At 43.9% G+C, this 22,793-nt stretch overlaps 1 protein-coding gene across 9 annotated transcripts in view; it reads left to right on the top strand.

Annotated features, from left to right (window-relative positions):
- The window catches only part of sema4ba (sema domain, immunoglobulin domain (Ig), transmembrane domain (TM) and short cytoplasmic domain, (semaphorin) 4Ba), a 382,578-nt gene extending 364,138 nt beyond the window's left edge, over positions 1–18,440 (top strand). For all 9 annotated transcript variants that reach the window (XM_078530416.1, XM_078530415.1, XM_078530413.1 and 6 more), the window contains 2 exons: positions 1,810–1,904; positions 13,029–18,440. In XM_078530416.1, the coding sequence (XP_078386542.1) occupies positions 1,810–1,904; positions 13,029–13,816 (883 nt within the window). In that variant the 3' untranslated portion in view covers positions 13,817–18,440. The remainder of the gene's footprint in view (positions 1–1,809; positions 1,905–13,028) is intronic.
- Positions 18,441–22,793: the final 4,353 nt, after the last annotated feature.

Raw genomic sequence — 22,793 nt, 5'->3', positions numbered from 1 at the left:
GTCCAAATGGAGGCACACACTATGTCCCCTGACCCCCGACTAACCTCTGACCCACCTACCCAACCCAGCACACAGCCTTCTTAAAGGTTTCAGCGACCATAACAAGTGGTTGGGATCAAGACAGGTTGGGCTTCTTAATCTCTCACCTGAACCAAACCCAACTGTCCTGGGTGGCAGATGGGACAGGGTGGGGGGCGTGGGTGGTGGCGGGAGGTTAAAATGCCACCAGTTAACACTGTTTCTTTTACCACAGTGGCTGACACACCTGCTGAGTGTGGCCACTATTTTCTGTCTTCATTTCAAATTTCCAGCATCCTTAGTATTTTACTTTTCATTAGAATGTATTTTGATATTTATAGTTCAGTGGAACAGTTTCCAATTTTCTTCGATATCAAAATTATCCAAAAATATATACACAAAGACAGATACAAGCCTGCCTAAGTTTAAAAAACTGGACCTCGAACTTATTTCTGTCAAAAATCTATCTGCGAATTTCAGTGTCACACATTCAAAAACTGTTGAGTAAAAGGAAAAAAATACGACGGTTTGCAATATCCAAAGAAATTTCTACAGCAGCAAAAAAGGTCCTATTGACTTATGAGTCGGGGTGACCAGTCACTGATTGCCCACAGCAATTACACTTTCTCACCCATAGTCTCAAATCTGCAGTAACCTTCCCACCTGTCAACAGCACCAGAGAACAATTAGTCTCTGGCTGACCTCAGTCTGTGTTTATTTAAACAGCAATTAGATTTTGTATCCTTTAAAGAACATAGCTGCACTTTAGCAGCAGAATAATACACAGTGTATTATCTAAGGACTCCTCTGTTTGCAATGAACTGCCATAGAAAAAAACAACTTGCATTTATTGACCACCTTTTACGACCTCAATACAATCCAAAATAACTTATCTCCAGTGAAGTACTTATGAATTGTAGTCGCATGGGATATACCGCAGCCAATTTGCACACAGCAAGCTCTCACAAAAAGCAATGTAATTATGACCAGATAATCCGTGTTAGTGATAAATATTGGCCAGAGTTAACTCCCCTGTTCTTCTCTCAAAGTAGTCTTAAGGATTCTTTCTTCTTTGTTCCTGACTGAGGCACCTCAGTTAAACATCATTTCTGAAATACAGTACCTCTCACAGTGTAGCACTCCAGTGCCAGCCTAGATTTTTTGCACTCAAGTCTCTGGAGTGGGACTTGAACCCATAACCTTCTGACTCAGAGGTAAGGGTGCTATCAACTGAACCACAGCTTGAGATTACTTATCAGGTGTCAATCCTTTTAACAAATGAAAAATTAACATGTTTTTGCCTGTACTTGATGTATGAGCTAACCCCCCACCTTTTCGGCCACAACATGCTATATCCCCCATTAGTGGCCAGCCTCAATTCTTCACCACGCCCCCCCCAAGGTGCATGTTTTACCTACCGGCACCTTATAACCTAGGCACAAGGGATCAAGCAGGTAATACGGGCTGTGCTAGGAAGATGTGCGGGAGTTTAAGACACGCCCACACTACGCGCCGGACGCCAATGACATTTCAAAATGGCGAGCACCCACGCCAGCGATGGCGGTTTGCACTTATACTCATCAGTAGAAGTTAATCCAGTTTTTGGAGGAATTTTTCAGTAGTCGACTTATACACCGACATCTATGGTAGTTAAAATGGGCCCCAAGTGTAATCGAAAAAAATAGTGCAGTTTAAGACTTGAAGCAGCAATCTGAGCATGATTGAGATATTGACCCCATTACACTGCACCAATCTAACATGGACCGCTAATACAGAATATTTTATTTACAGCCATTGGAAGCAAGACATTGAGAAAGGGAGGCCAGAGCAGCACTGTCAGCAGCCTGATGGATCGTTGTTAAGCCCCAGGGCTTTACAACCACCTCGTAAGTAATTCCTACTCTTCCAGGTGAAATTTGCGCTGGAAGATAATCATCGTTTGAATTATGCACTTGTTAAAATGTTTTAAACACTGCCATTTATTTCACACTCAGTATGGGGGATGATTTGGTTAACAAGTTCCAGGGAACAATTGTTAGTAACATCATAAGGTACTTTTTGAAATATTGCTGGTTTTTTGGGCATTCCAACCTCAAAGGGTTCTCAGCACAGGCTTCGGACATCAATAGGCTAGGCTGTGGATACAACATTCAGTTCTAATCTACCATTGGCGACCGTGCCTTCGGTTGCCTGGGCTCTAGGATTCCCTCACTAAACCTCGCCATTTATCTCTGTCCTCTATTAAGACACTTCTTATAACCACCTCTTTGACCAAGCTTTTGTTCATCTATCCTATTATCTCCTTACGTGGGTCAGTGTCATATTTTATCTGATTACACTGTGAAGGGCCTTTGGATATTTTACTATGTTAAAGGCGCTTTATAAGTGCAGGTTATTGTTGTTGTCTTCGATCAGCGACTGCAGTGGTTCAAGAAGCCAGTTCACCTGCTTTCACAAGGGTGACTAGGGAAGTAAACTTGCCATCCTTACCTGGCCTAGCCTCTGTATGACTCTTAACTGGCCTTTGAAATGGCCTAACTATCCTCTCAGTTGTGTCGAACTACTAGGTTAGAAAACTGTGGGACTCTTCAGGCTTGAAAAGAGGTGACGGAGAGAGAGAGAACTTTACTAAAGTATCTAAGGCCCAATGTGGAATACATGTGGATTAATGTGAAGCACTATTGCAAATTCAACTGTGACTGCAGGAGAAGGGGATAGAAGTAGTAACTGGTAAAACAGCTTTTGGGCAGCCCAATGCTCTTTGGTTACAGGAATATCAGCTGGCTGGGTTACTGATGGAGACCCACAGTGAGGTGCTTGTGGAAGAGAGGGGCACATTGTCGAAGCAGTATGATATCAGGCAGGCAGTATTTTTTGTACAACCAGCACTCCAGCACCTTCTGGCTCCAGAAGAAATTAATTTTCAAAATTGTTCTGGCCATTTCTTGGTCAAAACTCTGGTACAAGTGGACGGAGTTTTTGCCCCCTCAGCCCCGCCTATTGTATATTCACCGGTTTGTTGTATATTTGATTTATTTAATTTGCCTCAGATCAATGTTGAGATGACACTAGTTTCTAAGTGTGCAAGGTTTATTTAAGGGCTTTAAGATATCTCAGCAATCACAAAATGTCTGCACCCATGATTATCTCAACTCAACTGCTCAGCTGTTCTGTTTACTTTGCACTGAGTCAACACTCAGGCTTAACCAATCAACCACAGTGAGCGCGGATCAGTTACCAGACTCAGATAATTGAACGCAGGGCGATGAAACCATTGAACACTTCACTCTGGGCAGAATTTCACCCATGTCGGGCGGGGTGGGTGGGGTGGTGGTCGAGAAGCCAATTAAGGCCCGCCCAGCATGAAATGCGAGTAGCTGTGCTCAGCACTGCCTGTGCGGGTGAGGGAGGAGTGCGAGCTGGACGAGCACGACCTTTGCCTCATGTGCGTGAGTGCGTGCTTCATAATCTCCCTGAGGCACAAAGCTGCTTCAGGGAGATGAAGAGATATGTGATCTGTGCCACATGAGCAGGGACATGTTATTGATGAAAAATCAAAGTTTTAATTTTATTTTTATTTGCTTTTGGAAACCTCATCCCGCCCGTGGATGAGATTTCCAAAAAAAGTGCAAAGGCCGCTTGGCCTTTTCGCCTGCCCGCCAACCGCAAGGTTGGACGGGCAGCAAAAAAATTTACTTCAATTAACTTTTTAGTGGCCTTAAAAGGCATTTTAATTGTCGGCGGACGAGCTGCCGACTCCGGCACGCGCCCACCGACCGAAATATCCAATGACGTTGGGACGCCCGCCCGACATCATCGCTTGTCATTTTACGTTCGATCGGGTCAGGCGTGTGCCTGCCCACCGAGCTAAAAATTTTACCCTATGTGTTCTTGAAAATTGCAAGCGAGGTCCTAACTACCTCATTAAGTCTTTGATTTGCATGGGAAAAGAGACCAACTCTATGTTTCAGGGAAGTTCTTTGCGCACGCTGCAGTAGTCCCAGTGAAAGCTGCAAGGGGGCATTGGGGCTAATGGGAGGTACGGCCCTGTTTTCCCCAGTGAAAACTAATCCCAAAGAGTGATCAAAACCTGGAAAGGAACCCTGGATATAGACTAGCAGGGGCATGGAGGGATCAGGATCTTTTAAAAATTGGCCTGTCTCGTACACATCTGGGTCAACCACCTGCCCCTCAGCGGGATGAGACCCAGCGGCATTTGTACACATTTTAGTGATTCTGAAATGCAGTGCTCCAAATAGACCCCACACTCCCCCAGAACTGCCAGCAGAATGTATATAACAGGCCCGTCAATGTCCAAGAGAAAGGATTGGTTAAAGTTGGGAGCTTAGCCCCTACATCAGAACTGGAAAGTAGACCAGCTCTTTAGCAGGACTAGATAAACAGAGGAAGGGTTGAGGAAGAGGTCAGCAGGTAGAAGTCATAAAGGAGGTGCATTTCTCTTCCAATTTCCCATTCTGATGAAGGTTCCACACCTTAACCTGTCGTTTCTCCTTACAGAAGCTGATTGCTCTCTTCTCTGTTCCCAGCATTTAGAGCCCCAAATTTACACCCAACCTGCCTGACAGACCTGGGCTGGGTGGGCAGGGTAGTTAAAATGAGGGCAGTCACTTGCCCCCTCAGATCCCACTGCCTTTCCACCATGTCGCAATATTAATCTGCTGTTTTGAAAAGGTGACAGGACTGTCCCTCAGCAGGGCAGTTTGGTGCTGTTTAAATATGTAGATCAGTTTCTGTTGAGGGGTGAACTGTGGACCAGAAGTGCTCCAGGCAGGTCAGTTTTTAAAAGGTGGGGGGGAGGGGAGGGGCGGTGTGGGTAGGTACAGTTTATATGAACCCCAAAAGGGGCAGTGAGCCCGGTGGGTACAGCGCCATGGAAGCCTGGCTGATCTTATCAACCAAGTTTTGCTTTCATAATCTTTCCTAGAGTCCTTGAAGGCTAGAAGGGCACGAATGGGCCTCTAGGCCTCTGCAGGAGGTTTTTTTTTTACCTCCCTCACCCCAGGCTCCAGTGCACCACCCTCCTGATTATCTCCAGTGCTTCCCTCTCCCCTCAGCTGGCTCATGGGGTCGTCTCCATGTACCCCTGGCTGCAGCCTCCCACTGCCACATTATCAGTTCCGAAGAAAGAGTTATATTGGACACGAAATGTAAACTCTGTTTCTCTCTCCATAGAGGCTGCCAGACCCGCGGACATTTTCCAGCACTTTCTGTTTTTATGCCATGTTCCCCCTGCCACCTGATGGACAGATAGTGGATCTGGTCAGCTTTGAACAGGACTCTAGGAAAGATTATGAAAGCAAAACTTGGTTGATAAGATCAGCCAGGCTTCCAAGGCCCTGTACTCACCGGGCTCAGTGTCTGTTTTGGGGTTCATATAAACTGTACCTACCCCCACCCCACAATCCCACTGCCCAATTTCATTTCATTGTGAAGAAAAAGGATGGAACCGGGTCCCACCTCGGATTGACTGGATTAGTTCCTGAACTATGTGGAGAAATTGAGTAGAATGGGCCATATTCTCTGAAGCCTAGAGGAACAAGAAGTGATTTCAGTAAGATGGATCAAACACTTCAAGGGTTTGCAAGGATAGAAACTAGGAGGCTCTTAACCCTGGCCGGAGAGTCTACAACTAGGGGTCATGGTTTCAGGATAGGGCTCAGCCACTTAGGACTGAGATGAAGGGATAATTCTGCACTTGGAATGTTGAGGATCTTAGGAATTCTCTACTCAAGAGGGTTGTGGATGCTAAATCGATGAGCATATTTAAGACCGAGAGTGATAGATTTCTTGGCATTCAGAGAATCTAGGGATATGGGGAGTGCACAGGAAAACCCATCCGGTTCACTAATGTCCTTTAGGGAAGAAAATCTGCTGTCCTTACCTGGTCTGGCCAACATGTGAATCCAGACCCACAGCAATGTGGTTGATTCTTAAAAGCCCTCTGAACAAGGGCAATTAGGGATGGGCAATAAATGCCGGCCAAGCCAGCGACACCCACATCCCTTGAATGAATTTTTTAAAAGTGGGTTGAGGTAGATGTTGAGCCATGATTGTGCTGAATGGCAGAGCAGGTTTGTGGGGCTGAATGGCCAACTCTTGCTCCCAGTTTTTTTTTGCATAAGAGCAAATGTTTTAATTTCAATTATCCAGCAGTTGTAGGATTTATTTTTACTCGGATTCATCAGACTAATTTTCATCGGAGGTTGACAGCAATGTTCCTGCTGAGCTGTGTGTGTGTGTGGCCTTACAGCAGCCTGGAAGAAACCGCGCAGACCATGATCTGGGTGAAAAGGTACCACGCATTGAAGAAACTGGTTGTGCACAGCAATAGAATTTGGCAAGGAACAGCGGCTGACAGGAGGTGAAGATTAGGCTGTTAAAATTCAGAGAGGAATGAATAATGTTGCTGCATTGGATTCCTGAACTTGAGAAGCTGATTGCTGAAAATGATGACAAGTGGAAAACTATAAAGCCTGAAGGGAAGTAGAGCCATTAGGGGTTGCCAGCACTAAAGGAGGCCACTCGGCCCATTGTATTTGTGCTATCTCTTTGCAACTACTTCTAATGCCCTTCTCTTTTCCCATCTGTCTCTAGTCTTTTCCATGCATGTCCCCTAGGAGCTCTTTATTTTATTTATATTTGAGATTGAGCAACTCTGGCAAGACAGTATGTATTGTCTATCCCTAACTCCCCTGAGAACATGAACAGTCAATGACCACGGAACTGGAGTCCTGTGTAGGCCAGACCAAGGAGGAGTAGCAGGTACTCTTCCCAGAAGGAGATGAATAAACCAGGTCCATTTTCCTCGGAAACTCTGCACTTTGTTGTTCATTTTTGGTTCATTTACCAGATTTATTCAATTTAGCTTTCTAAATTACTGTGGCAGGGTTTTATCAGAGGCCAACTGGAATTTTCCAGTCAGCCTACTGCACACACCCCCCTTCCCCCTTCCCCACACCCCCACCATGCGAGGGAGCACAGCAATGCCTAGAGGTGGCCTCCTGGCAGTACCCCAGGGGGCCAGCACCAGGATACTTTTAAGGCTCTGTCCACCTATCTGGCTATAGCTGTGCCGTAAATCACCCTGTAGGTGGGCTTCCCCTCCACAATGGTGACCCAGCAGCTGTGGCCATTTTTTCTTCAGAAGTTTGAAAAGTTGCTAAGAGAGCACCTCAAGATGGAGGCACCTTCTCAGTCTCTTACCTGTAAAGGCAGGCTACAGCTCCTTCCATGCTGGAGGGCTCTTATTGGCTTGGCAGCTTCAAGAGCCCACCCGCTATCCTCAATCGGCAAGCATGTCCTCTGACCTCTAATTGGCCAATTTAAGTAAAATCACTGCCAAGTGACTGTTCCCCCCACAGTGAGGGGTCAGGACCCACATTTGACCCTGATGTCGGGGGGAACCCTGCCCATTGTCTCTAAGATGCTGGTTCACTACCATAACGACGAGGCTGCCTTACCCACTTATAACACCTAGTCCATGTCACCACCTCCTGTTCTGGATTTCCGTTCTCTTTAAGCACCCAATATCAGCTGATGTTGTAAAAGGTTTACTTTCCTATGGTATTGCCCCTTTCCATTCGAAATTGCTGCCATCACCCCACCCCTCATTAAAACCCATCCTTAACTCCCTGTTCTTGCAAGCTACCATTGTATATCCAATCTTACTTTCCTCTCAAAGGTCCTTGAATGTGCCGTGGCTCTCAATCTGTCCCCGTCTCTCCCAGAACTGGTCTCCTTATTTAAAGAAATATGTAAATGCATCAGAAGCAGTTCAGAGAATGTTTAATAGACTAAAACCCGGAATGGGCGGGTTGTCTCATGAAGAAAGGCTAGACAGGTTAGGCCGGTATCCACTGGAATTTAGAAGAGTAAGAGGTGACTTGATAGAAACCTTTAAGATCCTGAGGGGTCCTGACGGGGTGGATGTGGAGAGGATGTTTCCTCTTGTGGGAGAATCTAGAACTAGGGGTCACGTTAAAAATAAGGGATTTAAGACAGAGATGAGGAGAAATGAGGAACTCTGTTCCTTAAAAGGTGGTGAAGAAGAGTCTTTGAATATTTTTAAGGTAGAGCTAGATAAATTCTTGATTAACAAGGGGGTGAAAGGTTATCGGGGGTAGGCAGGAATGTGGGGTTGAGGTTATATTCAGATCAACCATGATCTTATTGTATAGCAGAGCAGGCTCAAGGGGCCGAGTGGCCTACTCCTGCTCCTAATTCGCATGTTCGTATGTAGAACTCTTATTTGGACCTGAACGTAATTGCAGATTAAATGGAATTTAATTTCTTGCTCTGACCTTAAATTCTGAAGTATTTTTGTGCTGTCCACTGGGATCAGTTGATTGATGAAAAGTAATACAACAAATAGATTTCTACCTTTGTTAAAGGTCCATTGTCAATTGCTCCCAGCAACATTTCTGATCATTTAAATTCAGTCTATACATCCCAACTCATACTAAGTCCTTTGCTTGTTGACCTACATTAGCCCCAGGTCCACCAACATCTCAATTATAAAATTCTCATCCTCGTATTCAGATCCCTGCACGGCCATTGCCTTTTCCCATCTCTATAACCTTCTCAAGCCCCACAACCAACTGAGATCTCTGCATTCCTCTGATTCAGATGTCTGTTATGCACCCTCAGTTTTCTTGGCCTCAGCATTGGAAGCCATGCCCTTAGCGGCCTACTCCCAGAAATGGATTCTCTCCCTATGCCTCTCCAGATACCCGCTAAACCTCTCTCCTCCTTTAAGACGCTGCTTGAAACCTGCCTCTTTAGCCAAACTTTTGGCCACCTGTCGTAATGATTCCTTCATTGGTTTGGTGTCAGTTTTACACTCCCATGAAGTGCTTTTGGGATGTTTGACTATGTGAACGGTGTTTTATAAGAACAATCCAGAGGAAGAATAATTAATGGGGGCAAAGCCAACTTCAGTGGGGTAAGAATGGATCGGGGCTTAATAAATTGGAGTCAAAGGTTGGCAGGAGAAATGGTAACTGATCAATGGGCTACCTTCAAAGGAGAGATGGTTCAGGCACAGTCAAGATATATTCTCTCAAAAGGGAAAGGTAGGACAAATAAATCCAGAGCTCCCTGGATGACAAAAGAGATAAAGATTTAGATGAAGAAGAAAAAGTGTGCTTATGACAGATATGGATATGACAGGTGGATCATACAATGGTGAATCAGACTGAATATAAAGTTTCAGAGGGGAAGTGATAAGGCAAATAAGGGAAAGCAAAGAGGGACTATTAAAAGAGGCTGGCAGCCAACATAAAAGGGAATCCCAAAGTCTTCCAAGGGCATATAAATAGTAAAAGGGTGGTCAGCGGAGGAGAGGGCTGATTAGGGACCAAAAAGGGGATTTATGCAGGGAGTCAGGGGGCATAGCTGAGGTATTAAATGAATAATTTGCATCTGTCTTTATCAAGGAAGAAGATTCTGCCCAGGTCACAGTGAAAGAAGAGGTAGTTCAGACATTAGAAGGCTTTAAAAATGATAAGGAGGATGTACTGAATAGGCTCTCTGTACTTTAAAGTTGATAAGGAGGATGTATTGAATAGGCTCTCTGTACTTTAAAGTTGATAAGGAGGATGTACTGAATAGGCTCTCTGTACTTTAAAGTTGATAAGGAGGATGTACTGAATAGGCACTCTGTACTTTAAAGTTGATAAGCTACCAGGACCGGATGTGATACATCCGAGGATACTGAGGGAAGTGAGAATGGAAATTGCAGAGGCACTGGCCATAATTTTCCAGTCTTCCTTAGACACAGGGATGGTGCCAGAGGACTGGAGAAATATTATGACCTTATTCAAAAAAGGGTGCAAAGATAAGCCCTGCAACTACAGACCGGTCTGTTTAACTTCAGTGATGAGTAAACTTCTAGAAGCAGTAACTTGGGACAAAATTAATAGCCATATGGGCAAATGCGGGTTAATTGAGGAAAGCCAGCATGGATTTATTACGGGAAAATCGTGTTTAGCTAATTTGCTCGGAGTTTTTTTGAAGACACAACAGAGAGGGTTGATGAGGGCAACGCGGTTGATGTGGTGTATATGGAATTCCAAAAGGCATTTGATACCGTGCTGCACAACAGACCTGTGAGCAAAGCTCATGGAATAAAAGGGAGAGTAGCAACATGGATATGAAATTGGCTAGGGGACAGGAAACAGAGAGTAGTAGTTAATGGATGGTTTTTGGGCTGGAGGAATGTTTATAGTGAAGTTCCCCAGGGGTTGGTGTCAGGAGCTTTGCTCTTTCTAATAAGTATTAATGACCTAGACCTTGGTGTACAGGGCACAATTTCAAAATTTACAGATGGTGCAAAACTTGGAAGCATTGCGAACTGTAAGGAGGATAGTGTAGTACTTCAAAAGGACATAGACAAGTTGGTGGAATGGGCGGACAAGTGGCAGATGAAGTTCAATGCAGAGACATGTAAAGTAATTCACTTTGGTAGGAAGAACATGGAGGGACAATACAAAATAAAGAGTACAACTCTAAAGAAGGTGCAGAGGGACCTCGGTGTACATGCGCATAAGCCATTGAAGGTGGGAAAGCAGGTTGGGAGAGTGGTTAATAAAGCATACAGCATCCTAGGCTTTATTAATAGGAGCATAGAACACAAGAGCAAAGAGGTTATGTTAAACTTGTTTAAGACACTAGTTTGGCCTGAACTGGAGTACTGCATCCAGTCCTGGGTGCCACACTTTAGGAAAGATGTGAAGGCATTGAAGAAAGTGCAGAAAAGATTTGTGAGCATGGTCCCAGGGGTGAGGAACTTCAGTTATGAAGATAAATTGAAGAGGAGATTGGAGATTACACTCGTTGGAGAAAAGAGGGCTGAGAGGAGATTTGATAGAGATATTCAACATCATGAGGGGTCTGACAGAGTCAATAGGGAAAAACTGTTCCCAGTTGTGAAAGGATCGAGAACGAGAGGGCACGGATTTAAAGCAATTGGCAAAAGAAGCAAAAGCGTCATGAGGAGAAACTTTCTCACGCAGCGAGTGGTTAAGTTCTGGAATGCACTGCCTGAGAGTGTAGCGGAGGCAGATTCAATCAAGGCATTCAGAAGGGAATTGGGACTGCTACCCGAAAAGGAAGAATGTGCAGGGTTATGGGGAGAAGACGGGAGAATTAAGTGAATTGCTCATTCAGAAAGCCAGTGCAGACATGATGGGCTGAATGGCCTCCTCCTGCACTGTAACTATTCTGTTATTCTGATCCTGTGATGTAAATGTAAACTGTTGTTAGCTATTCCTTAGATTACAGCATTTTTTTCTTCAGCATCAATGTATATTCAGCCAAAGGATTTTGACTCATAAAATTCCAATAAAGAGCAGCATTATCTTCAGCTATCTATTTTTTTCACTTGTTTGTCCTCTATGAAGCAGTGAAAAGTGTAGACTACACTCTCAGGAATACACTGGACCTCTGAAGAAAGTTCTTTTCTTTAATTAATTCATGGAGTGTGAGCATTGCTGACAGGGCCAGCATTTACTGCGCATCCCTAACTGAAGGTGGTGGTGAGCCATCTTCTTGGACCGCTGCAGTCCATGTGATGTAGGGAGCTCCAGGATTGTGACCCAGTGATGATGAAGGAATGATGATATATTTCTAAGTCAGGATGGTGTGTGACCTGGAGGGGAGCTTTCAGGTGGTGGTGTTCCCAGGTGCTTGCAACCCTTAATTGGCCTTCTAGGTGGTAGAGATTGGGAATTTGGGACGTGCTGTCCCAGAAAAATTCCCTATGTGACTAAGGAGACAGTCGATGTATAAGTGTTTAATTCAAGAGCTGGATACTGATGTTGTATACGTTAAAATCCCACTACAATCCAATTACGATGTTACAATGGCAACTACTTAGAATTACAGAGAATGTACAGCACAGAAACAGGACATTCGACCTGAGCAGTCTTTGCCAGTGTTTATGTTCCGCATGAGCCTCCTCCCACCCTATTCCATCTGATCCTAGCAACATATCCTTCTATTCCTGTCTCCCTCCTATATTTGTCCAGCTTCCCCTCAAACGTATCCATGCGATTTGCCTCAGGAACTCAATGTGGTCGCAAGTTCCACATTCTGACCACTGGGTAAAGACCCTTTCTCCTGAATTCCCTATTTGATTTATTGGTGACTATCTTGTATCTGTGACCCCTAGTTCTGGTCTCCCCTGAAGGTGGAAACTCTATGTCTGGCCCATTGAATCCCTTCATAATTTTATAGACTTCTATTGGATCATCGCCCAGCCTTCCCTTTTCTAGGGAAAAGAGCCTTGGCCTGTTCAGTCTTTCCTCATATTTACAACTCCTCAGTTCTAAGTAACCACAGATTCTGAAATCAGCACTTGGGGTGTAAACTATGGGACTCAGTTTGCCGAATGCATGTTGCCCGTGTGTATTGGACTGTGTCGCGCACACGTCCCACAGTTTTGTATCTATCGAAATGGATAGATTGGAATTGGCAGTGAGGATAAGACTGTCCGTGCACATCCATTGACCTGGCTGGAGGCAGTTTGACCTGTCTGTTTGTTGGTCAATAACAAATCAAATACAGATTCCATCTTGTTAAATAGACACTTGTTCATTTGTAGATAGAACAAATGTATTTAAAATCAAGAAAAATGACCGTAATCAAAATAGGCCAGAAGATGCTTAGACTGATTCTCGGTTCTGTGTTTTTCATTAGCTTCAGCACATTTTAACTGTTTAACTGTAAAAGAAAGGACTTGCATTTCTATAGCACCTTTCCTGACCACAGGAGGTCCTAAGGCACTTCACAGCCAAGGAACTACTTTTGATGTGTAGTCACAGTTGAAATGTAAGAAACAAACGTACTATTTGTGATCCCTGTGCCTCAGCTGTTTCCACAATGGGTGGGATGTGCTTCTATTCTGTTTTCAGAAGTCTATTCCTTTGAAGCATGCATTTTAATATGAAGTATTAATGATTTTTTTCCCCCCCCCCCCCCCCGGTAAACAGGTCCCATCGCCTGTGAGACCGTCGCTGTGTCACCCAACAGCTTCAAGGTGTTGCCATGCAAAGTGCAGTCAAACTTTGCCACCAGGAAGTGGACGTACAACGGGGCTGCCGTAGATGCCACTTTCATGGTGCTTCCCGACGGTGGAATTATTGCAGCTGCGGAGCCTCTGGGTGTCTATGAGTGCTGGGCCGTAGAAGAGGACTTTCAGCTGCTGGTGGCAAACTACTGCCTGAGGTTGGATGCATCGCCAGAGGCCACGACCTTGCATGCTTTGAGAAAGTCCAATCCGGTAATGAATGAAAGGAATGGGGTCATTATCAATCCTCTCAGCAGCGAGAGCCGGTATCCTCAACACACCGACAGCAAGAACTACTGGACTGAGTTTGTGGCAGTGAGCGTGGTCTTTGGGTTAACACTTGCGGTCTCGTCCCTGGTCTTTTTGTATCGGAACAGAGACAAAATGAAGTCGTTGATCAAAGACGGTGAGTGCTCGAGCCATCAGCAAAAGAAACAAAGGAAGATTGAGGTCCCACACGAAAGCCTGCCTTTAAATGGAAACCCCGTGCAAGTGGCAGCCTCCGAGCATCACAAAGGCTACCAGAGTCTGAATGACAACCATATCTGCAGTACACCAGTGCTGGAAAACACTCTCAATGACAAGGATTCTGGGTACCCCGAGTCACCAAACAACCAAATGAATCAAAAAAACTTGTACGTGGAGATTTCTGCTCACTGCCCCCAACCGAGGGTGAGGATTGGTTCTGAAATCAAAGATTCTGTAGTGTGAAATGTGAAATGGCAGAGTGAGGTCAAACCACGGCACCAACTGTAGCCTTCCTAAAAGGGACCAACCATACGAAACTGAGAAGCGTAAAGCTCGGCAGCTTAAAAGACTTAAAACTGTTGTACTGTGCCATTTAGACTATCTCTTCAGTATGTAAACCACATGCATGGATGGTTATTGGTGTGGCAGTTGAGCTTATAGTAAACATGTGTGTCTGTGACCATCAGCCAAAACAGCATGGAACAGCGCATGATTTATCGACTGACAACTTTCCCCAATCTGTTTGCAAACCTGGGCTCATGGTATATGACTTTGGCTTTCCATTTACATTCGGCGGGCAGTGTTTTGGTGGGGAGGTGGATTTGGTGAAGTGGTGGTGGTGGGGTGGGCGGGGGGGGTGTTTGGGGATAATCACAAGACTTCAGTAGATGGAAATACAGTAAGGCCCCGTGCCAAATGAATTGGAGCTTACAATCTGAGGGGACCATAGCAGCTGCTGATAAGTTGTCCTACTGACCACATGATATGTAGCAAGTATCGCATAAAGCACTGTCATTCTACAGCAGTCACTGGTTGCCCGCCGTGACTGCTTCACACCTTGTGTCCTATGCGAGTACAGGAAATCTGTTCAAACCCTTTTCCTTGATGTGAAATGTACAGACGTGATGGCTTTCTGCAGAGAGATATCATCGTGTAGGCTGCAAGAAATGTACAGAAGCAAAAAGCCTTTCTCCATTTAAGCATAGCTTGTAGTAAATCCTTTGGGAGGGGGAAGATGTGACAAAAAATGTTCCCGTGGTTTAAAAAAAACTTGAAAATTTGACTGATGCTTTTCATATAAACTGACAAAGTCATTTTTTTTAATGTCTAATTGATAACGTAACCAAGTATAATGGGCTTTTGTTGTAGTGTAGTAAGGTGCTACTTATGTAGGCAATAAAAAAATTGGTTTGCCCGCATATATTCGGATAATCAAGCTCCTGTGTTTAGAGAATACATTCGTGGTTCGCTTGTCATGTTCTTAAAATTGAACTGACACAGCTGCCAAAAATGTGACATCCCAGTTGAGCCAGGCAAACTGTGATGTTACTCAAATTGGGAGATACCAGTTGGTTTAATCTGGCCCGGTTTGGAGGAAAGATGAGTATAATGTTGTAAACTGGGGCTAAGGATACGTTGGGAAGGCTCCACGATTATAACCAACGGTTCACATTTTTGTGATGGCAAAACGTCCCAAAGCATTTCACGGAGGATCAATGTAGGAAAAGAGGCGGTCAGAGACTTGGCTAAAATGCGCGATTGAGTTTATGATCAAATGTACATAGTGAGCTGGAGACTGTTTCCATTCTGTTAACAAAAGGTCGATTTATTTGTTAATTTAATAGTGACAAAGTACAGCACTAGTAGCTAAACATAGGAGTGGGGCAGATTCTACAGAGGACAGGAATTTCAAGGTAAGGTACTCAAGAGCCTAACTAAGGAGAGTAGATCTGCTTTAGGTGACACATATTTGACCGTAAAGCCCTGGTGAAATACAAATGTTGACCCGATCTCAAAACACTTTGTCAGGGCCCCCAGTTTTTCATTGGGTAAGACTGTGTCTCTGGACGAACAGTCCAATTTCTTTGTTTCCTTTTCAGGATGAGCTCACATAACATGGGCTTCAAGTTTCTGTTACTCAGCAGTGTTGATTGAAAGAAAAATCCAAGTAACTCTGGATAAGTCACTTGGTATAAATGGGGATTTTAATGCAAATTAATTTGGCAAACTACAACAGCACGTCACTCTTAACAGGGGCATATTGATGTTGACCAAATGTTAGTATTACCCGCACAGCATAAACTATTAAGCACTGACATTACTGTAGCAGTTTTTAAGGTCCAACTTGCTGGGAGGGAAATATGTACAAACATTTGGTGGGATTCTGTGAATTAGTTTTTATGAAGAGGATACACTTAGAATCACTGAGGTACAATATAAATGTGAGTCTCCAGCTGACGTTTTTTTCCATCGTTACACTCTGATTCACAATTTGTTTCTGTTTTCTTTCTAATCAGGCTGATCTTTAAGGCAAATGTTTTCACAATTCCCATATTAAAGTGAAGCTGTGTAGGTGTAGGTAACAACGGAACTAGTGTTGCAAGCTGTGCTAAAAGATGGTGTGAAAATACACCAAGTATAAAGAAAATAGATTTTTACCAAATTTTTAATATTGATGGGAATTATGCGGATTTTATTAAAAAGGAAAAAGATCTTGATGCTGTGACACCGAGCTGTAATAGCAGCTTTTTAATGGCAACCCAGTATGGTAAAAGAGCTGTTTTTCATGAAGCATAACATTTTAAATTATGGTATACAGCCTATTGTGTGCACATTGATAGCTCGCACAATTATATGAAAAGCTTAGTAAGTTGAAATTTGCAGCACAGAAACACAGGAACAGGAGGTGATCATTCAGCACATCGACCTTCACCACCATTCAGTTAGATTATGGCTGACCTGTATTTTCGCTCTACCTACACACTCTGGGTCGACAAGTCCATGCTGCTGTTTATGCTCTACTCAAGCCTGCTCCCACCCTACTTCATCCAGCCCCACCAGTATATCCTTCCATTCCTTTCCCCCTTATATATCCACCTTGCTTTCCCCAGCTGGAGTTTATTTGCAGGTTTCAGTGCATCACAAATAGCCCCCTCCCCCACCCCAGTTTCAGCACATCCGACTAATTAGGCATGTGCGCGAGAACTCTGTTGCTATAGGCTACCGGGTTGAAGTAAGAGCTGTTAGTTTAATGACAGTGACATTTCCTCCTGAACAGCAACTCGAAAAACGTGACAGGAGTTTTGAACAACAGATTATATTATCGCCGTAACACCACTGGGAGTTAAATCTGTCCTTTATTGGCCCGAGAGCATTGTTTTAATCAGTGTGCATGCAATGTTCTGTGTTGTCAGCTTTTTATAGTAAATATTTGACAAAGTCCTTTTTTTTAAAAAAGAGCTCATATTACCTGCTGCAGATTAAAATAAGATTTTATATAAGTACATTTAAACACAATTTTAGTAAGAAATACTTGTAATAATTCTCTAAGGTACGACACTCTCATTATACAATATTAAGAAGTTACACACAAACCACAAATCTCCAACTGGTAATAGTTGTTACCTGAATTCCTATGCACTATGTATAAAATCTTTGTGTTGGGTACTAGTGACTGCACATTGCCATTTAAGTTCTTGGGCTTTTTGCACTTGTCTTGTAAATATTGTATTGATTGTATTTTGTGTATTTTCTGTAAATTGTGATGTTTTCCCTTCTGCAGGTGAAATTCTTTTGCTGTTAAGTGTTTCGTTGCTAAAGTTTATTTGCCTTTTGTAAACCAAATTGCTCTAGAAATATAACAATTTCAGGAGAAAATGGTCTTAACTTCATCGTTTTTCACTGTGTTAGACGTAGGCTTGGCAGTCTTACGTTAGACGTAGGCTTGGCAGTCTTAAGTTAGACATAGGCTTGGTAGTCTTAAATTAGATGTAAGGCTTGGCAGTCTTAACTATTTATAAGGGGGAAAAAGGAATCCAGTTAGCTTCTTGGGAGAAGTTTCTCCTTTGATGTGTATGTTTTTACAATCTAATGATAGCAGAAGGCAACAACCAAACACAAAATGTATTTTAAAATGTTTTTAATGTTGGTTCAAAAACATGATTGTACTTTATACTTGTGGAGTCTGTAATAGCATGTTTTGAAATGAATAACAGTTTTAATATTGTGTGTTTCAGTGTGGCTGTAATAATAGTAAAGTGTTAGTTATGATTTAAAATGGAAAATAGGGAACTGGGATTGTTGAGAATGAAGTCAGAGGAGGATAGTTCAGTTTGGAACATTAAAGTCCAGCTGAGCACCCGAAGATGCTCCGAGACTTTCCAGATGTGTAAACGTCAACATTTACCCACAGTATCAACTTAAATTTACGTAAAGACGCTTCAGAAGTAACCCTTTGGTTGTAAAGTGTTTTGCGATGTCCCGAGGATACAGTAAGATGCCAGATAAATGCAAGAATTCTTAAGAATTTATCATAGGCATGATTTGCGGAATGCCAAAGTTACTTATTATTATTAATAATAATAATGTGACTGATTTGTATGGGTTCAGAACCTTGGAAGCATATGGTTTATACTGGTTACAATCCAGTTATTAAATAAGAAAAATGTTATCACTGACCTGTAATTTTTTTTTACTTAAAAAGCATTCAACCTGCACTTGGGGTGAGAACAGTGAGACTTAGGTCAGTACTTAAGCATGGAGTGTGTGTATGTTTGGATCTGTCTGAATGAACCCACTTGTTGTACACTCAATGGGAATATAAATAAATAGGGAAGGGGAGAAACCTGTCTTTTAAAATTATATGATACAAATGACAGTTTACACTTTCGTAGTCTGCATTTAAATAAACTCAGTAGAAAATAGTTCCAGAGACTGCCAAGCCTTAGAGATAACACAAAGCAACAAATGTGCCTGTTTAGTGTTTTGTATGTTAATCTTGTAACTGTATGGTGTTATTAAAAAGGCACTTTATTTCCTTTTTTTTTGTAATAAAACGCAATAAAAATGCTGTATTTTGGTACTGAGATTTGCAATGCATTTTGAGAATTTATCTTGTAATATAAGCTCTAAAGGCCATGTATAGTAATGGTCCCATGCGCTTCAAGTTGACTGGAGGCTGAGGGGTAAGCATTGGGGGAGGGATTCAGCTTTGGCTGACATGCACAATAGGTGGTGGTGGATGGACTGCTAGTTGCACACCAATGAAGGCAAGAGATAGGAACTTTGGACAGGGTGCACTAATGGGTAGCCTGTTTTACCCTCCCTTGAATCAGAACAGATCACACATGACCGTCTTAAAATGCACGAACCTGTTTTAACTAGAAGCTGCTCCCTTTGCCTTCACTTCCAGTTCTGCGCAATCCACTTTACTTAGGTTTCGGATGTGTCCCTCTGTGAAATTCACATTCATGTAATGTCAGCCTCACTGAAGATAGTTTCTGCACCTTTGTGTGATGTCAGGGAGATATGTTAAAATCTTTATTGGAAATGTGTGATTAATGTGCTGTAACCCTTCCTCACAAAACACCAGTGAGGGCAGCTCAGCAGCCTTGAGGGATTAGCAGCAGTTGTATCTCCTCAGTGGTAGTGCCAAAGGACAAGAACTGGATGGGAGGAGGATATCCCCAACCATGTCCTCATCTCACTGGCTGCTGTAGTTTCTCATTAATGTGGAGACGACTGTAGCAAGTAAGTCTCTGCAGCGTTATCCGTGTTGAGTTGACTCTTATTTCCCAGAGCAAGCTCACACAGGGTGCATCGCCTGGTCATGGCCTGGTGAATCAGGAGGCGAGAAGGTGCAAGTGTGAATGCTGATGTTGCTCTCGATGTGGCTGGTTGGACACCCCTTTCAATGCATTGGCATTAAGGGACAGGAGAAATGCGCCCATCTCCCCTTGTCTTCACTTTACTCCTTCTGGAACCTGGTGGCAATTAAAGTGGCACGGGCACATCTTCCGCGTCTTGCTTCCTCAATGATGTGTCCTGTGAAAGCTGACTCTCATCACCCTCTTGATGTTCCTGAGCCTCCTGCTTTTCATCCTCCGAGGAGCTCCCGCCCTCTTCCATTTCACCATCTGGAAAGGGATCACCTCTTTGCAGTGTCAGGTTGTAAAGCGGCAGCACACGGCGATGATGCAGGAAACCCTGTCAGGAGTGTACTGCAGTGTGCCACCTGAGTGGTCCAGCCATCTGATGAGCATCTTCAGATTGCCAATGGTCTGCTCAGGGACCGTTTGGAGCTGTGAGCTGTGTTGTCCTCTCCTCCGAGGGCACTCTGAGGCCGACACACCAGTGTCACCAGCCAGCGTTTCAGTGGGTACCCCTTATCCCCAAGCAGCCATCCTTGTAGACACTCAGGCCCTTCGAATATGTGAGGCACCAGGGAGTGACTCAGATGTATGAGCCACGGCAACTCCCAGGATACCTGGCACAAACGTACATTATGTGCTTCCGATGATTGCACACCAGCTGAACATTGATGGAATGATAGCCTTTACAGTTGATAACATTAGGGGCTGCTTGGACCCCTTAAAGCCACATGGGTACAGTTGATTGCATCCTGCACACTTGGGAAGCCTGAGCTAGCTGCATTGAATCTTGCAGCTTGGCTATCTGAGTGTAAACCTAATGTAGTGATGTGCCTTGCTGTAGAGGGCTTCTGTGACTTCCTTTATGCATCGATGTATTGTGGACTGTGAGATGCACTGGTCCCCTGTGGATCACGGAAATGACTTGCAGGCAAAGAGATTGAGTGCGGCAGTCACTTTCAAAGCCACTGGCAGGGGATAACCTCCCACTCCACGGGGCGTTAGGACTTCACGAAGAATGTGGCAGATGTGATCTCCCAGAGCTCGGGACAAATGCAGGCGTGCGTGGCACTGTCTCTCACTCATCTGTCAATCGGAGAGTCTTCTTCGGTATACCCTAGGTCTGGCGAGTCACCTCCATTGTCTGGGTCTATCCTCCTGAACCTGGTTCTTGCTGTGGCTCCCCTGCACCCTGGACCTCAGGCTGGGCCTCCTCCTGAAGCTGCGCTCAGCATCGCCTCTCCCTTCCTCTCCTCCTCCATTGTATTGTAACCCTCAAAAAGGCAGCGTTGAGTCTCGGGTCCATAATTGTTTCATCCTTCTCTCTGAAATGACAAATCAAATAGATTAATGAATAACGAATGAACATAGTGAAGCTCACAAACTGTAACCAATATCAACTGTAATGGTCTATAGTGGCTTATGCCCCACTGACCCTACTGATGCAGCCTGTATCTGAGGCACTAACAGACACAGCTGGTGACCAAGCAGATGATCTGAGACTTAAGCATCCCTGAGACTTAACATCGGAATCCCCCAGAGGCTAAGAAGGTATGAATGAGATGCGGGACCTGACCTAGCTCTGTGCTCTAATCTCTGATCCGGCATTCTAATTAGCAACAAGTTGCTCGTGTAGTCGTTTGGTAGCACAGAACGTGAGTATTGCTGGAAAAAGAGACATGTCGAAGCTTTTCATCTTGCACTCATCAGGACACTTCACAAGAATACAATATAAGGGGAAAACAACAATTTATACTGTAAGATAAAAGCAAAATACTGTGGATGCTGGAAATATGAAATTAAAAACAGAAAATGCTGGAAAAACTCAGCAGGTCTGACAGCACCTGTGTAGAGAGAAACAGAGTTAACGTTTCGAGTTTGCATGACTCACCTCAGAGCTGAAGAGCTCTGAAGAAAAGTCATGCGGACTTGAAACATTAACTCTGTTTCTCTGTCCAGCATTTTCTGTTTTTATAACAATTTATACTGTGTTTGAAGAGAGTGCTGATTGGTTGGCAAGAGGCATTGCCATGGAGAATGCACCAGTGATGTTGACTGACATTTAACTGCTAAGCACTGTTTGAAATTTAAACCAGGCAGCTTGACCCTGATTTGTCAAGGCATTGCCTTGAGGAATGAGTCAACAAATGGCTGTCACTTATCTTGTTTAGCTGAAACAGGCACATTGCGTGTACATTTTTTGCTGTCTGCAAAGAACAGGGCCCCGTGTATTAATATGTGTAGCTTCCAGTACAGGCAAATGTGCCACACTGCAAGCTCAACTGACAAACTTAAATTGGCTGTCAGCGTAATTCCTAGCGCACTGAAGATTATTCAGCAAATGTCCAATTGCTGAATCACATCTAATGTTGGACACTGTGTTTTGAGTTTTCCAAGCACAATCTGCACCCTGCCCATTGTGCACAGCAGCTGGGACATGGGTTTAGCCTGATATACAGCGTGAAATGATCTGATCAGGGTAGCCACTAGGAGCAAGATGTCTTTGTTGCCCCTATTTCAGCTTCAAGCTTGCACAGTGAGCAAATAGCTCGGGCCCTATTTATAAGGTTGCCGATAAGACCAATCTTATAACGTGTGGAACTGTAAGAATTCCAATGCGTATATTGACCGGTGAAGGTAGGCTTGCGGTAGAGAGTCCTCTGGCAGATTTCTCAACTAGCACATCAAGGAAGGGGAATTCATTTGACTGCTCCATTTCAAAGGTGAACTTTGAGTGCAGGATGCAGCCCATTAAGACGATAAGGAAATTGTTTCATGCAGCTGCAGATTTAAATATAGCAAACGTACCATCTACATATCGGAAATATGCGAGAGGTAGGAGATTAGGTGTCATTCAATCAAAGAGACGCTTCTCGTCAAACTCAAAAAAGATGTTTGCAAAAGCTGGGCCTAGGGGGGAATCACATGGCAACACCATCTATTTGGGCATGCGTGGTGTCAGTAAAACTGAACTCAACTGCGTGAGTTGCTGAATTCATAAGTTCAATGAATATTGGTTCACAATGGTGGCAGTTCTAGATCACCATGATGTAGCGCTGCAAATATGTATGACCTCCTTAAGTAGAACATTGGTGAATAGGCTAGCAATGTCAAACGAGCACATTGGACACAGCGTTGCTATCGAAATGCAAGTCCTGTATGGTCTTCGCAATGTGAAGGAATCCTTCACCGTGTATGTGAAAAACTTGGTCAAAACTGGTTCTAACAGTTTGCCCAAACATTTGCTGAATTCATGTTGTGCAAAACCAGTTATACATAAGATGAGGCATAAAGGGACATCATTTTTGTGTGTCTTGGGCAATATGATGAGAAGACCAAGAATCAGTTTCACGCCATTGTGAAACCAGTTTGCGATCGTCTGCTCCACTGTCAATGGCGAGCTGCTTCCGCACATCGGGAACCTAATTTCAATACTTCAGCATCTCATTATAAGCTCAGCTCGCTGGAATCACCCCCCCACATCAAATTTACTGCTCAAGCCAGCGTGACCTCAGAACGGGGTGGCTGGGGTGGAGCAAGGCAGCACAAACTGAAGGATATACTCAAGCAGA

The sequence above is a fragment of the Cetorhinus maximus genome, chromosome 26 (genome assembly GCF_964194155.1).
Source record: "Cetorhinus maximus chromosome 26, sCetMax3.hap1.1, whole genome shotgun sequence".
Classification (NCBI taxonomy): Eukaryota; Metazoa; Chordata; class Chondrichthyes; order Lamniformes; family Cetorhinidae; genus Cetorhinus; species Cetorhinus maximus.
The sequence above is the reverse complement of the archived record's forward strand: the minus strand, read 5'-3'. Positions and strand labels throughout refer to the sequence as shown.